This window comes from Acomys russatus, chromosome 13 (assembly GCF_903995435.1).
Source record: "Acomys russatus chromosome 13, mAcoRus1.1, whole genome shotgun sequence".
Classification (NCBI taxonomy): domain Eukaryota; kingdom Metazoa; phylum Chordata; class Mammalia; order Rodentia; family Muridae; genus Acomys; species Acomys russatus.
The window spans coordinates 68,781,668-68,798,733 of record NC_067149.1 but is presented as its reverse complement, the minus strand read 5'-3'; the positions used below and the strand labels follow the sequence as shown (position 1 = coordinate 68,798,733).

General features: G+C 49.2%; 1 protein-coding gene across 1 annotated transcript in view; it reads left to right on the top strand.

Annotated features, from left to right (window-relative positions):
- The window catches only part of LOC127197747 (inositol 1,4,5-trisphosphate receptor type 2), a 134,295-nt gene that overhangs the window by 29,863 nt on the left and 87,366 nt on the right, over positions 1–17,066 (top strand). The window contains exon 2 of the mRNA XM_051155693.1: positions 4,044–4,114. Coding sequence (XP_051011650.1) covers positions 4,044–4,114 — 71 coding nt within the window. The remainder of the gene's footprint in view (positions 1–4,043; positions 4,115–17,066) is intronic.

Below are 17,066 nucleotides of genomic sequence, written 5' to 3'. Positions count from 1 at the left end.
CAACAGTGAGGTTTTCAGCACCCACACACTTCTTATTTTCTTTCGATGGGGCAAGGTTTCTCTGTGCCATGGCTGACCTGGAGTTTTGTAGACCAGGCTGGCCTCGAACTCACAGAGATCCACCTGCCTCTGCCTCCCAAGTGCTGAGATTAAAGGTGTACGCCACCACACTGGGCCATCCATACACTCTTTTTAAATTAAGTTTTTAGGTTAGCATATGTGCTGGCTAGTTTTATGTCACCACGACACAAGCTAGTGTCATTTGGAAAGGAGGGGACCTCAGCTGAGAACATGTCTCCCTAAGATTGGGCTGTAGGCAGGCCTATAGAGCATTTTCGTCATTAGTGATTGATGGGGCAGGGCCCAGCCCATTGTGGGCCGTACCAGCCCTGGGCAGGTGGTCCTGGGTTCTACAAGAAAGCAGGCTGAGCAAGCCAGAGGCGGCAGCACCGCTCCTTGGCCCCTGCCATCAGCTCCTGCCTCCAGGTTCCTGGCCTGTTTGAGATCCCGCCCTCACTTCCTTCAGTGATGGACTGTGATGTGGCAAGCAAGCCACCTCCCCGTCCCCCCCGCCTCCCCCCAGTTGCTTTTGGTCACGGTGTTTCATCACAGCAACAGGAACCTGACCACAACAGCGTACAGAGTGCTGGGCCCCGTGGCGCCTCCACAGATGCCCGTTCTTCACCTCCTCCTCGCTGCTCTCCCTTCCCGCCTACCTTCAGGTCACTCTCTCCTGCTCTTCCACCATCCCTCTGTGTTATGTTGAATCCTTTGTCCTCTCTAGTTTTCACCTTGCTGGTGTTAATGCACACAGCAGGGTGCACACATGGGCGTGAATACAGACATGGGAACAGACATGCACACAGCAGGATGTAGGCGTGCTTTGGTGTTTTAAAGTTTTATTTAGTTATTTATGTTGTGTGCATGAGTGTTTGCATGCATATGTCTGTGTGCCACGTATGTGCCTGGTGCCCTTGGATGCCCTGGGCTGGTTCCAGATGGTGGTGAGCTGCAATGCGCGTGCTGGCTATTGAACCTTGGTCTTCTGTTGAGAGCCAGAGCTCTTAATCCTGGAGCCAGTGCCAGGGTACTGGGCGCTTAGGATTGCGGTTGAATATGTCTTATAACAGAGACCGTCACGGCTCCTTCCCGCCTCTCCACCTTCCTTCCTGTCTTTCCAAACTCACTTCTTTAGGATGAGATGACTAGCTTCCACAGGGGCTGTATCAGGAGCTCTCTAGATCATTCTGGCTTTCTCTGGGTAGTGGAGACCAGGTCCCTTTATAGAGGCTTGCTGTGAGCTGATGGACTGCCTGCCTTCCCGCTTCGCTCTAACCCTGCTGCACCCTGAGGCGAGAGAGATGGAGTGCAGAGATCGTCGGAGTATCACTTGTGTAAATGCGACTGATGCTTTTTGTCATTACATTTTGAATTCCTCATATGTCTTGGCTTGTTAGAAAACCTCGCCTTTCTTTCACAGCGTTTTGTCTAAGTCAGAGCTGCTTGAAGCTTTTCCAGTTCAGTGTCAGGAACTCAAGTTGGGTTGAGGGTAGGCCTTAGGTTTTGCTCTCTCAACTTCCTGTTTCTAAGAAAACGCTATCCAACGACCCAGAGAGGCATTTTCTGCATGCCTGCAGCCACACTTAGTGACTAGCACGAATAACATGCATAGGCATACATATAATCAATATGCAGGGACTCTATTTCTCTATAAGCATGGCACTGCTGGACCAGCAATCCCTCATGGAAATCTGATCTCATAGAAAAAAAAATCTGATGGCCAAAGAAGTGGATCCTTAGCCGGGCAGAGGTGGCACACACGTGTAATCCCAGCACTCAGGAGGCAGGGGCAAGGGGAGAGCTGCAGCTACACAAAGAAACCCTGTATCCAGGCTGGGAGAGCTGCGGCTACACAGAGAAACCCTGTATCCAAAAAACCAAAAGGAAAAAAAAAAAAAAAAAAAAAGTGGGATCCTTTTGGTAACTAACTAACTAAACCAGGAATCAAAGTTTCCTGTTGGTTGACGTTGGTTGGCATTTTATCCAAAGCGAATGGAATCAATGCACTTGGAAGATTCTGGTAATTACCAGAGTGAAAAAGGATGGAGCGGCCCGCTGCAGCTGGGCTGCCTCCCTTTGGAAGAATCGTTGTATGCACGTCAACCCACACATCCTCACAGAGTGCGGCAGCACTGCCAGTCAGGCCCATCGCTGCGTCCGTGACAAGTCAGGCCCCAGGTCTCAGTCAGGCCTCTGTGAGCAGGAGAGGGTGTGTAGTCTTCTCTTGGAATTGTCCTGGGGACATGCGTAAAACTTTCAACAGGTTCAAGATGTGTTTTTGCAGCGTAGAAAGGGCGGTCTTTTTTTTTTTTTTGGTTTTTTGAGACAGGGTTTCTCTGTGTAGCCTTGGCCATCCTGGACTCACTTTGTAGACCAGGCTGGCCTTGAACTCAGAGCTATTCGCCTGCCTCTGCCTCCTGAGTGCTGGGATTAAAGGCGTGCGCCACCACGCCCGGCTCACAAAGGGCGGTCTTAGCTCAGGCAGCCCTGGCCAAGCACCTGCCGTGACAGGCTCTCTGTGAGAAGCAGGGTGTGTGTGTGTGGTGGAGTGTAAAACAGGCTCTAGCACTTCTATAGGAGCTCTAGCACTTCTATAGGGGCTTGTGCCAGAAACGGTGACTGAGGATGGCTAATCCTCCTGACAATGCCAGCAGGCAGGCACCCTTGCTCCTGTTTTACAAGATGGTGGTGACCAACGTTAAAATGAAAGCTGAGTGTTCGCAGCCACCTGCTCCACGCTCATATACTTGACTACATACTTGTGTCATTGTGCCATGCACACACAGTCAACACCTAAAAACAGAAGTGAGAAAATTGTAAAAGCTGGGGCTAATCCCACCAACACTTTTTTTTTTTTTTTTTTTTTTTTTGAGATTGAATCTCATTATGTAGCTCTTGTTATCCTGGAACTCACTCTGTAGACCAGGCCATTCTCAAACTCACAGAAATCCACCTGCCTCTGCCTCTGCCTCTGCCTCCCAAGTTCTGTAATTAAAAGCATGCACCACTACACTCAGCCCCTGACCATTCTTAATATTTTGCTGTGTTCCATTAAAAATTGTTCCTTTTTTGGGTATGTGTGTGTGTGTGTGTGTGTGTGTGTGTGTGTGTGTAGAGCCTTTGTGTGTACAGCACACTTATGCAGGAGCCCGGGTATGCAAGAGAGGGCATCAGATTAGCCACGACCGCAGCTGGAGTCTCAAATGGTTGCGAGCTACCCTGCTGGTGTCGGCAACCAAATCCAGGTCCTCTACAAGAGCAGTGAGCTCTCTTAACCACTGGCGCATCCATCTCTCCAGCCTCTATGTTTTTGTACGTACGTACATACGTAGAGATATGTATAGATGCACTTTTAAATTATTTATTCTTTAGCAATTTCATACATGTAGGCAATATATATCCAGCCCTTAGCTGCTCCCATCTCCGTTTCTTCTGCCCAGAGTCCTTCCTCGTCCTTGCCCTCTTATTGCCCACTGAGCCACTAGTGTTGCCCACTACTTGGGCAGGAGCGTAGGACCATCCACTCCAGCCCAGGCAACCTCTGAAGGACAGTCACTCTTTCTTAGCAGGCAGCACCTGCTGGAAGCGCTTGAGCTAAGGGTGGGGCCTTGGGGGCCCAGCCCCTCTCTGTATGTGGGGGAGTCCTGCCGGTTTGATCCTGGGCCTGTTATTTTTAATATAGACATGCAACCTTGCTGATTGGTTTGTGTTTGTTTTGACACCATCTCAGAGGCCAAGGCATTTCCCTGAACAGGGGTTTAGATAGCTCAGCTGTGCTTGGTGCTTGCCAAGGTCATGGCTGATCCAACAAGTTTCCTAACTTAATATATCCTATTCTTTCACAACCGAATCTTTCTATATGGATCTAGGACTCTCAAGAAGTTTCTGAGTGTTCACACTGTAAATATTTACCCAGTGTCCTTGCGCAGTGTGTGGTTTGTGAGTGTGATGATAGTAACAGTGTAAATACTCTTTCTGTCCAGGTTGGTGGATGACCGGTGCGTGGTACACCCGGAGGCAGGGGACCTTGCCAACCCCCCCAAGAAGTTCAGAGGTAAGAAGAAAAAAATTAAGATTGCGTGTCTTAAGAGGGCAGATTACTCAATGTTGAAATTTTACTGAGTGTGCCACTGAAAATCATTTCCAGTTCCTCACAGGTTTTGTTCTTTTTGTTGTTGTTACCCATGAAAGATCAATTTTTCAAGCCAGAACATAACTAAATAACATTCACTTGTAGATTTCTGTGGCAGTCATACTATAAATGTTACAGTGTTTTGCTGTTGGCTTGTTACTTGTCTTTATGAAAGTCCATGTCGCATGGCTGTGGCTTTTAGAATCACACCCAGATGACATGAGGTAACTGACTGCTGTGTTGGAGCTTCGTTCCTCCTTGGCTGAGCAACCAGTCGCAGCAGCAGTTGCTTACATCTCAGCTAGTGCAAAAGCATTAATGGGACAGGCAGAACATTCTACAGAACAGAAAGTAGCAACTGAAACAACATCAGGACAGTATACAAACATTAAAAGCTAGGATCTGCGCAGGGGAGAGAACGTGTGGCTGTGACCTTTCTGAGCTGGGGCACCCCTCACTAATATCAGTCTTAGGTTTCTGTTGCTGTGATAAACACCACGGCCAAAAGCAACCTGGGGAGGAAAGGGTTAATTTCATCTTATAGCTTTCAGGTCACACTCCATCACTGAGGGAAGTCAGGGGAGGAACTCAAAGCAGGAACCTGGAGGCAGGAGCTGAGGCAGAAGCCATGGAAGGTCACTGGCTTGCTCCCCATGGCATGCTCAGCCTGCTTTCTTATAGACCCCAGGACCACCAGCCAAAGTGCGGCACCACCCACAATGGGCTGGGCCCTCCCCCATCAATCACTAATTAAGAAAATGCCCTCTTAATTTTTTTTTTCAGACAGGGTTTCCCTTTGTAGCCCTGGCTGTCCTGAAATTCACTCTGTAGAGCAGGCTGTCCTTGAACTCAGAGATCCACCTGCCTCAGTTTCCCAAGTGCTGGGATTAAAGGCGTGTGCCACCACCTGGCAAATATTCTAAATTTTAACTTCCTTGTCTGAGGTATGGCTGGCTAAGGTTCTCCTCCATTCTGTTTGTTCTGATAGTGGTTTTCTTTGCTGTGTGAAAACCTTCTAACCCTTTGTAACCCCATTTCTTTATTATTACGCTATCCTCCATGCTGTTGGAGTAATGTTTAGAAAGTTCAAAGAGAACAGTCTAAAAGTCAAACTGAGACACCAGAGTGTTTGTATGGGGGCGGGGCGTGAACTTCAGGGTTTGGACTCTGCTGTCTGAGGACTGCGTCATCTAAGATGGGTCAGCTGTCAGCAGGCTGCCTGGCCATCAGCCACTGTCCCATGAAAGTTGAGCTGGATGACAAAAACGATGCCCACTGTGAGTGTTTGTTAGAGGCGCAGTCTTCGGAGGCACAGCCGCTCAGAGGCATTTTGTGTCGTTATACATATGTAGTGGAGTGATGGTGAAAAGCGGTACTGTGTCACCGCTAAGCATGTTTGATTTTACCCCTTACGCTACCCTCTTCTGGGGCAGAATTTTCTTTCCTTTTCTTTTTGTTTCCCGTCATCGAGTGTCTTTATCCACAGAGCACTCCTTCTCCTCCCCTGAACACCGCCATTGGATACTGTGAGCTGAGATGGCCAAGCTCCCTCTGGGATCACATGACCCCTTGGTTCCCAAGGGTGTCCCAGGTCTTTGTGTCCTGAGTTTCTATTGTCATTGGGGTTTGTCCTTTGCACACAGCAGGTTGGCTGAAAGAGCAGGTTACTCTGGAGACAACGAAGGGTCTTGGAGCTCACAGTGCTGTGCCCAGGAGGCAGATAGAGTCAGATGCCTGGCTCCTTGTTATCCAGCGGGCAGAGGTCGCTTTGGAGCTGGAGCCTGGCTTTGCTGTAATCTGACTCTCAGCTCACCTCTCAGCTGGTTGGCTTCCAGTTCCTAATTACACTTTAAAACTAAGCCTTCTGTCCCATTCAATCCCCCCATTTGTCACCAGAGAAGGGTGTCCTTCCCAGTTGTTGACCCTGACACCCCTTGTCTGAAAGCCCAACTCTTCTCTGATTTGCGGGTCCTCATCCTGGTGGCGCCCATCGCAGAGACCTTGAGCTCAGCTGGCTTTTGTCCTGGTTGTCCCAACAGCCGAGGGCAAACTGTCCCAAGAGCTTCAGCTTGTTGTGCAGCTCTGTCCGCACGTCTGTCCTCCGCCTCTGTCTGTCTCTCCTGCCTTTCTCCCCAGCTGTGAAAACCATCGTACACCCCGAGCTGAGATGCCTCTGCCAAGTTTCCAGAACTCACTGTTTCTTAGATGCTGTGAAGGAGCAGCAGCCCATCTTCACCTCGGTCCTCTCCTTGAGCTGGGCGCTGCTAGTCTCAAATTAATCCCAACAGTTTCTGTTGCTCAGCAACGAAAGTGTGACTCTAGCTCAATTCCTCCAAGTTGTCAAGGAAAATTAACTTTTTTGGAATCAAAGTTTCAAACTGGGTAAAGTAATGACCTGCTCAACTACACACGGTTTTGGAGTTTCCTGTGGGTGTGTCATGAGAACTTTTCCCTTGGGGGCCAAGGTCTAGGCAACGCCCACCCCCTTCCTTCTAAAGTCCCAATGGCAAAGCAGAGTTCTCCCTGTGGAACCAATGAGCTTAGTGGAGTTGTGTACAGGGCACGGGGGAGGGGTTACAAGTAGGAGTGTGGGTGACTTTAAAGCAACTACCTTAGAAGGTCTGCACCACACATGGATGATGACCCCTCTGTGTCTGGGCAGAAGGGGTCCCCTGCCTTTAGTCTTCCCCCTGTATACGCACCCACCTCCCCGAGACTCCACGACTATGTGCAGTTAGGAAACGGATGCCACTGGCTCAGGCAAGGGTCAGTGGCTGACCCTGGCTCTCCCAGCCACCCTTCCTCTCAGCGAGTGTCAGTAGTCCCCAGCCCCGCTGTGGTGATCTGCACAGCTGACCGGGTGAGGAAGTTGACAGTTTGGCTGGGAGGACAATGCCGTCTCGGCTTTCTCATCAGCAGAGAAAGTAACTAAACAAGCCTCTGGCATTCCTCAAAGCTTGGTGGACAGTTAGTTACTGCAGTAGAAACCACATGCCGAGAACGATAGGGAGGGGGAACAGAGCCTGAGGTGAGTTAGAGTTCTTTATGAACTACAATATTTGCTTTATTTATCCTACCTATTTGATTTTTCTTTTTGATTTATGGTTTTGTATAGGACAGAGTGACTTCAATTTTGATGCGTAGCTGACGACGGCCTGACTTTGATAGTCCTGTCTCTACCTCCTAAGGATTGGGATTATAGCATGTGACACCATGCTTGGCTTTCTTTGCTGTTAAGAAATAACCTTGAGACTCTGGGATAAAGGCGCCTGCCTGTAGAGGCAGGTTGTAAAGCTGGTACAGGGAATTCTACCCTGTTCCATTTCCTTAAATACTGTGGTCTGGCGATTTGTCTCATTGTTGAGACCAAAAACCTGAGGAGACAGGATACAAGGAGGAAGGGTTTACTGCGGCTCAGTTCGAGGCTTCAGGCTACTGAGTCAGGGAAGGCATGGTGGCAGGAACATCTTGGGACCATGTAGGAGCAAGAGGGTGCTCAGTCACGTCTTGGTGGGGAAGGTCAGTAAGCACGGAAAAGGGAATTGTGGGCGCTCTGCTGAACATCGCTTTTTCTCATTTTTATTATTCTGGGGGGAGCCACCTTCAGGTTGAGTCCTCCCCTCAGTTAACCTCTCTGGAAAGGCCTCCACAGACATGCCCAGATGTGTGTGTGTGTGTGTGTGTGTGTGTGTGTGTGATGCCTAGGTGGTTCCACACCCAGGGAGGCTGACAGTGACGGGCAAGCCCCACAGGGTGCCTCTCACTCTGAGAACCTGGGTGTGCTGCAGGTTACTAAGCTGCAGGCCTCACTTACGTTGTGCTGGCTTTATACTCTTCCGTTTTTCCGCCCCCCAAGATCCGCTACATTTGGTCACCTTGTCTCTTGTTTTCTAAGGGTTGTAGCTTTTGCCCTTGATACTTTGGAAGAGTACGGCCAGGCATTTTATTGAGTTTGGTTTGGGTTGGTTCCTTTTGCTGTTTTTGTTACAAATTCACCTAGTTGGTGGCTAGAGTCTAGAGACACATGCCACAGAGGGGATACATGTCTCTGTATCGCACAGGCCACAATGTCAGCGTGCTGTATTACTAGCCTTTTTTTCTTTTCTTTTCTTTTTTTTTTTTTTTTTTTTTGGTTTTTCGAGACAGGGTTTCCTCTGTGTAGCCTTGGCCATCCTGGACTCACTTTGTAGACCAGTCTGGCCTGGAACTCACAGCGATCCGCCTGCCTCTGCCTCCCGAGTGCTGGGATTAAAGGCGTGCGCCACCACGCCCGGCTCTAACCTTGTTTTTTGATGTATAATTTCACATTCTTTGTGTTGCGTGAAAAGCTGCTTTCATTTCTTTATGGTGGCATTAACGTTGCTTTCTTTCCTATTTGCCTTTCGTATTTCTCCCTTTTCTGGAAAACTCTCTTCTAAGAGTGGAGTTGTACAAAAGTCTGCATGTGCCAGGAGGAGAAGCTGACACACATAAAAGGAAAAGTGGTTTGCATGCCCTTCTGTGACCCTAGGTGAGGAAACAAGGACGTGATGGTGAAACCAAGGAGCCTGTCCCCAGGGGCCCAAGCAGGGAGGAGATGGCCCCGGCCCAGGGCTGGCCTTTGAGACTAGCACGGTTCACCTCTTGAGATTCTGCAGTTGTTGATCCTTGCCTATTTCGTCACCTGGCACGTCTCTGGCAGGGCCACTCTTGGCAAGTGACAGGTGTTCAGAGGTCATAAGTCATGATGCCTCAGGAGCTGCAGTTTAAAGGGAGACTTTCTGTTCTGTGCGGTGTAAAAAGCAGTGGTGAAAAATTGGGGGCTTAGTGTAACTGATGGGAAAATTCAACCTGATTTCTTTTCTGGTGACAACAGAGGGCATCTTGAAGGTACAGCCTCACCCTGTGCCTCCAGTCATGGAGGTTACACACCCAGATACACAAATAAAGACTTCTTGTTAGCGTGTGTGTGTGTTTGTGTTTGTGTGTGTTTGTGTGTGTGTGTCGGGGGGGGGGGGGAGTGAACTGGCCAGAAGTCAACCTTAGGTGTCTTCCTGTGTTTCTCTCCACCATGTTTTTTGAGGCAGGTTCTCTTTCTGAACTTGAGCCTCTCATTCCGGGCAGCAGTTAATCTCTGTGCCCGAGGCCAACGGTCCATACTTACAGATAGATGTACATACACTGCCACCCTAGCTCCTTACTTGGGAGCTGAGGATTCGAACTCTAGTCCTCATGCTTGCGTGGTTGGCACTCTGTCCACAGAGCCATCTTCTCAGGCCCTGGGCAGTGGACTTTTATGTAGCTGAACATGCCAGTCTTCCTAACACTGTTGTGCTACACTCACTGCCTCCAGCACTTGCTCTGTGGAATTTCCTCAGATGTGGGTTTGTATCAGCTTTACTGTTATTTTGAGACAGGGTCTCAGGTTCCCCAGGCTTCTCTCAGACTTGCCATGTAGCAGAGACTGAGCTTGAATCCACACCCTAAGGGAGAGATTATCATCGTGTCTGTCACACCCCAAGCCTGGGGGGGGGGGATTACCAGCCTGTCCTCCAGGCTCCATACCCCAAGTGTCCACCACACTAAGCCTTAGTGCCATATTTTGTTTTCTTTTTCCCTTTTGTGCGCAATGACAAACTATTTTATGTTTGAAATCAGCTAACTTAATTTATTGGGCATTGGATACGTCCATGCAGTATCATGCTTCAGGCTCCCATGATGCTTCAGGCTCCCATGATGCTTCAGGCATCCCATGATGCTCCAGGCTCCCATGGTGCTCCAGGCTCCCAGGCTTTATTATTTTGTCACCAGAGACTGTTGCTCTTCAGGTTTGGAGTTTAGAAATCTGAGGGTAACGAGATCATGCAACTGACAAGGAGAGTGCTGTTTTGGAAGTCCCATGAATTATTGAAAGCCATACTCACAGTGAGTTGTGTGTCTGCAAAACGAATGGACTTTGGTTAACTTGTCGATGTAATCGTGAAGTTTAACTGCCCCCTCCCCCCTTATGAGTAAGAAGAAAGGAGCTAACAAGATGGCTCCTTAAGTCAAAGTGCCTGGAAGCTTCAAGGCCACTTAGCCTGGAGTACACTGTTGCAGCGACAAGAGAGACCGCCCTAGCAAGGCTGAAGGCAAGAACAAATGCCTGGAAGTTGACCTCTGATTTCCATATATATGTTGTGGTATGTCCACCTGCACATACAAACCCATATCATACATGTATCTACAAACACACATCTGCACATATATGCACACAGACACACACAGGCAAACAGCAATGAATAAAAAGTAAACACTCGTGTTGTAAGTTCATGTGTCACAGTCTTCCCTTTCAAACCATGTGTGAAGTTATTGGTTAAATTCCTACCAAGTAATGAATAAATATTATTATCTGAGCATTTTAATGGCTAACATTGCAAATGAGAGACAGTAGAGAATTTTGGGAGCTGGCTCGGCTGTTAAGCACACTTGTAGAAGACCTGAGTTAGGGTCCCAGCACCCACGTGGAGGCTCACAATCACTTGTAACTCCAGCTCCAGAGGATGTGACACACTCTATGGTCTCCGTGGACCACATAGATGTGCATAATTAAAAATAAACATTCTTCTCTTCCTTTTTAAAATATTTATTTTCTGTATTTGAGTATTTGCCTGTGTGTATGTGTACCGTGTGTGTGCAGTGCCTTCAGAGGCCAGAAGAGAGGGTTGCATCTCTTGGTACGAGAGTCACAGATGGTTATGGGCCACTCGAGGTGGGAGCTGGGAACTAATTCTGGCTTCTCTGCAGAGGAGCCGGTGCTCTGAGATGCTGCTGAGCCAGCTCTCAAACTCCAAAGCAAGTTGTTTTTTAAAAATGTGTTAAATATGGAAACTCTCAGTTTTGAGTGCTTAAAGTGGTTTTCGCATGATCTCACGTGATCTAGTATCATCCCGTTTACCAAGGTGCACTCCATACTGTGGGGTGGGGACTGCATGCACACGGTCCTGCAGTGGGTAGCTAAGGTGCGGGCCTGAGGTCTTCCCTGTTAGACTGTCTTGGAGTCACCAGCAGAGACTATGGAAGGTCCCGCCTGCCTAGTGCACATGTGCACTCCAGACAGATCGGAGATGGATGTAGTTCTCAAGACATTTATAATCTAATGAGGGAGATAAGAAGCATATACAAATAATTACAGCCCAAGGTAGGAAGAGATAAGAGCTAAGTAAAAAGCTATGGCAGAGAACAGTGGGTGGATGGAGATTTAGCCTCCGCCGTAAGTGCAGCCAGTGCTCCTTTGAGAGGTTGTCTGGAAGGACTGGGCCTGAGGGGGATGGGCCCTGGGTTTCAGGCCTGCGATGTACATTTTCATCAAAGTGACTGAGAATTATTACTACCTAGCTCAGAGGATGACTTTATGAGTGTGTTCTACACTCTCACGATTGTCCTATCTGGTGACAATGGCTGGGGTGCACTCACTACTGTGGCAATGACCCTGGTGCCCCGCAGCACCCTGACACCCCGTGAGCCATGCTGGGTTCAGCAGCCTCTGCTAGGGCACCAGAAATGAGAGCAGGGAGCTGCTGCCGCCGGACTTCTGGTCTGGAGAGGGTGATTGTGAGGTGGATCAGCAACTGATTATGATAAAAGATCTATAAACAACTTTTACGAGTCCTTACTTTATGCCAAGTGATTTTCTAATTGATTTATATCATTAAAGTATTTAATCCTATCTAACCTAATGAACCATATCTTAATAAAATTTTATTAGTGGCTGTAACAGAAATCCAACAGCCACACCTTCAAAACAAACCCGAAGCTGCTCCGGTTGTTTGGTGACAGACTCTTTCGGGGAGACACAGCACACTTGTCTCCTCAACCCAGAACAGAAGCCCACAACCGACCACAGTAACAGCTGCACCAGGGTCCAATTTGATGAACCCATGAGTTTTGGGGGGGGGCTTCTAGCAGGAGTATGGGTAAATGGTTACTTATAAGGTGTAGGATGAACCAAGAGCAGGTGTGAAAGCCTGCCCCAGAGTGGGTGACCATGGCAGCATCCTCCTTTCTGCTGTTTGGCCGCTCAGGGGCTCTACCGTCAGCAACATAATCCCTTTTATAACGTTGGGGGAGGGGCTAATGGGTCTTCCTGGCTCTTATTCTCTCAGGCAGCTGGACCTTAGTTTATTTCGTGTTTACTACCTGAAGCTGCTCCTCCTGGGGCGAATGTTTCAATTAGGAGACACTGTTGCAGGTCAGCGGAACAGGCCATACGCGAATGTTTCAATTAGGAGAGACTGTTGCAGGTCAGCGGAACAGGCCATACACCGTCAGTGAGTATAGGTCAAGGGTTATTCATCTTTCCTTCCTAGTGGTGGTGGAGTAGAGACAAGTTAAATCAAACACTCTAGAGCCCCCTTGGAACTTACCACGCTACAGACGTGCTTACCACGATCTGTTTGGGGGCTGGAGAGATGGCTCAGTGGTTAAGGATGCTGGCTGTGCTTAGGAGAACCTGGGTTGGATTCCCAGCACCCACAGGTGGCTCTGTTTCAGGGATCCAGCACTTTCTCCTGGCCTCTGAGGGTGCCAGATGCTCATGTGGTCGCAGACATGATGCCAGGTGTGTGTGTGTGTGTGTGTGTGTGTGTGTGTGTGTGTGTGTGTGTGTGTGTGTGTATGCAGGGGTCTGTGGAGGCCGCAGAAGGGTGTTGGATCCTCTGGAGCTGGAGATGGTTGTGAGCCAATCAGGTGCTGGGCACTGAACTTGGGGTTTCTGCAAGAATAGCAAGTGCTCCTAACAGCTGAGCCATCTCTCCTGCCCCACCATAGCTACATTGTGAAATGTCAGTTTGGCTCAGCTCTTTTTATGTATGCATAGCACAGTATGCCCACACATTAAGTATGCCCAGAGGGAGGGAGAATGCTGCACACCTATTTATTATTATTTTAAATTTAATTAGTTTTTGAGCATTCCACACAGGAGTGACGTATTTACATCGTTTTCAGCCCCCTGTCTTCTCAATTCAACTTCTTTTGCGTCCCCCACTCACAAATCCATGACCTCCTGCTCCTTAATATCGCTGTGCCCCTCCACCACATCTTTACCTCCTCAGTGTCACTTGGGACCGAAGAACCTATGAGGGACGCATCCTGGAGAGAAAATGGTTTTCTCTCTCCGCCGCTGTTAGCTGCTTGTGGCTCTTTTTCTAGGAGTGAGGTTTTGTAGACAGCTCCTCCTTCCATTTGGCATGCCACCTGGAGTTATATCACTTAAGCTGGTCTTGTTTTGCTGCCCATATCGTTGAGAGTTCACAGTGCAAGCGGCCGGCTGTGTCTAGACCACCGAGCAGCAGCTGTCCTGGCTCGCTGAGTCTGGCAATCTTTCTGCTCTTTCGCTGTTTACCCCAGACCTGTGTGTATTAGCTGTTTTGTGGATGTATTAGTTGGGATTGGTTTGTTGTTTATTCTCTATGGTTTGAACAGTTGTGCATGTCCATGGTGTGGCCTTGTCTGTTGCAAAAGGCAGCTTCTTTGACGAGGGGTGAGAACTCTGTTTAAGGATAAGCATTCAGCATTCAGTTAGGAGTTGGTTTAAGAAAATGCCAGCAGCAGGTCTTCCGCCAGCTCCTATGACCTCTCCGGCCAGTGGTAGCTGGCTAGGTTTAGAGTTCCAGGCACGAGTTTAAGGACGGAAGTCAATTAGACAGCTGTTGGTTACCCCAAGGTCATAGTGCCACTATTGCACCACTGGGGAGACCTCGCCAGGACGGTCAGTCGTCTCTGTGGTCCGTTGGCCCTTCAGCTAGGGAGGTGTGGGTTGCTTCTCTGCCCTGGCAACTTGCACAGCACCTTTGATACCACGAGAACAAAGAAGAGGCGCCCAGGTCAGTTTAATGGGTTCCCCCAAGTTAAGCGTGTGTGGTCTCTTCAGCAATGGGGTCTTCCTGGAGATTCTGGGAGGCTACCCAGGGCCGCAGCAGTGGCCTGTGCTGACTGGGGAGGCTCTTGGGCACTCCCACCCCCACAAAGGACTGTTTTAAGTGCCGATACTGGACTAGGCTGGTGCTCCTAAGTCGTAAGGGAGATGCGCCTCTGGTCTCCCCCTCCTGAGTATTAAGAAGAGGAGTCCCGCTTTGTGTGTGAAGGTCCCACGGGTAATCTTTGAAGCTGCAAAAATCTTTAACATTCTTCCAGTTAGTAAGAAAATTTTAGATGAAAGATTGATTTACAAATTGTGTATTCTAGACCCAGGTCAATTGCCTTCCTCCCCAGGTGTTGACTCGGTGACCCAGTGGTTTCAAGGTCTCCTCTGATCAGGCGCTTTTGTTTATAGTCTGTGGTTTTCACGGTAAATACAGGCATTTCAGAAGAAAGCAAACACTGCTGGTGGAAGGTGGTGTTTGTTTTACAAATGCTTCGAAGTGGTTTGGAAGCTGTCTTCCAAAGAATAAGGTGCTTAGTAACCTCACTAATCTGCCCCCAGCCGCTGGGATCCAGTCTGGGCTGGCTGTGTACCATGGAGATGGTTAAACTTCTGTTTGCAGAGGCCCAAGACTGGTAGAACCCTGGCTGAAGACAAGCTGGCCTGTCCTGGGTTCACAGATGGGCTGGAGATGGCTTCTTAGGGCAGCATTTCATCTGGGAAGGAGGTGTGGCTGGTGACATGGCTGTGGACAGCTGAGCTGGTTTTTGTAGGTTGTCCTTCGTGGGGCCCGGGCGGCTTTCCGCTCACAACAAGCCTGGTTGCGCATCCTGAACTTGGATTGTACCTACGTCACCCGTTGCCCAGATGTGGGACGTTTTTGGAAGAGAAGTAGTTAAAGGGAGCTGGTTGTGTGGTTAGCTTCTGAAATGTGGTTATAGAGAGAGGAAATCCAGTCCCGTAAAAAAAAAAAAAAAAATCACATTAAAAAAACAAACAAACAAACAAAACCAGCCTCATGACTGCCCAGTGCGGAAGTAACAGGACTAACATGGCAGTGAGCTGAGGCTGGCGTTTCAGGGCAAAGCATAGCAAGAAGGCCTTTCATGCCTACATGATTTTATTTTTGTGTATGTGATTGTGTAAGTGTGTGCACGTGTCTGTATTCCTAGGAATGTTGTGTGAGTTCAACTGTATGGCTGTGTTTACAATGGGCTTTAGGGCCAGAGGCCAACACCGAGTGTCTTCGTCCATCACTCTCCACCTTACATTTAAATTTAATTTTACCGTGTGTGTGTGTGTGTGTGTGTGTGTGCGCGCGCGCGCGCGTGCGCGCGCGCTCACGCACGTGTGAGTTCACTGTGGTATGTGTGTGGAGGTCAGCGGACAGCTTTGGGAAGTTGTTTTTCTCCTTCATCTCTATGTGGCTCCAAGGACCTAACTCAGGTCCCCGCAGGCTTGTGTCTTAGAGCAGCAAGCACTTTATCTGCACCTGAGCTCGCCCTCCAGCCGCACTAAGGTAATTTACTGAGCCACAGGAACCCGTCTGTCTCTGCTTACCCTGGGCCTGTGTGCCACAGTGCCTAGCTTTCTGCTCTTTTTTTTTTTTTTTTTTTTTTTTAATTAGGAGCGCGGAGAGTCTGACTCAGGCAAGTGTTTTAGTAGCCGAACCATCCTTCAAATTGAACTTCTGCTCCCTGTCACAGTTTTGTCTCTGTGTATTTGTCCAGCGTTATAAAAATTTAAGGCAAATCACTACTCACTCTTTCTATGCACAGAGAGGCTGCCATGACGTTCCCTTGGGTGACTGAAGAGGGTACCCACCAGGGGGGCTATAGCTGTCTGCCTTCAGCCCTCTGCCTGAAATTTCATGACCCAAGAAAAACCAAACTGTATCAGAGAGGATGAAGACTAAACACTCCCCTGTGCCCCCGCCATGCCCCCCCAGAGTCCAGGGGAACACTGTGTGGTCTTCAGCATTGATCATACCTCTGAAAATCACTTATGCTCCCCAAAGCTGCCCACACCCCTCACCTTCCTGTCCTGTTTGCAGAGGGCCAATAGCACAAGGTGGTGGCTGCCTGCTTTTGCCCTAAGGTGGAGGACGGGCTGCAGCGTGTCCCGACATCCCGCGTGTCTCTTCTTTGTCCTTCTCAGTAAGTTTATGAAACAGCCCAGGATCCAGGCAGCCTAGAAATGCCGGCTTCCCTGATGGAGCCTTCAGTCCCTGGAAGTAGTCACGTCTGTGGAGAAAACACTGCACACGCCCTGTGTGCGTGCTGGCGCCGTGGGCAGCAGCTAAGCGGCAGGCCGTGATTGGTGACGGGAGGAGTTATGGGCTGCCAAGGCCTAGAGAACCTAGCCTGGCCACTCTGCAGCCTCTCTGGGTCTTTTGAAAAGAGGCTATGCAAGCTCCAACAATATTTGTAGCAATTGTAAGGTGTTATTGACTTCCATGGCTCTCATTTTCTTGCTTACGCAGTCCCTTCAGACTACACGGCATCTCTGTCTGGTGCTCGGAACTTCAATACCCTCCCCAAACAGGACAGGAAGGTGAGGGGTGTGGGCAGCTTTGGGGAGCATAAGTGATTCTCAGAGGGATGATCAATGCTGAAGACCACACAGCGTTCCCCTGGACTCTGGGGGGGCATGGCGGGGGCGCAGGGGGGTGTTTAGTCTTCATCCTCTCTGATATGGTTTGGTTTTTCTTGGGTAATGAAATTTCAGGCAGAGGGCTGAAGGCAGACAGCTATAGCCCCCCTGGTGGGTACCCTCTTCAGTCACCCAAGGGAACGTCATGGCAGCCTCTCTGTGCTTAGAAAGAGAAGGAACCAAGCAGGATTGGCAGACCAAGCCAAGGGGAAGGCTGGAGATGGCAGTTCCCGTATGGCCACTCCCGCTCAGCTTAGCCTGTCACAGCACCACACTTGGTTTCTTTATCTGAGCCCTGAGACACTTCCTCAAGTGCTGAGCGCGGCTTTATCTGTCTCACTG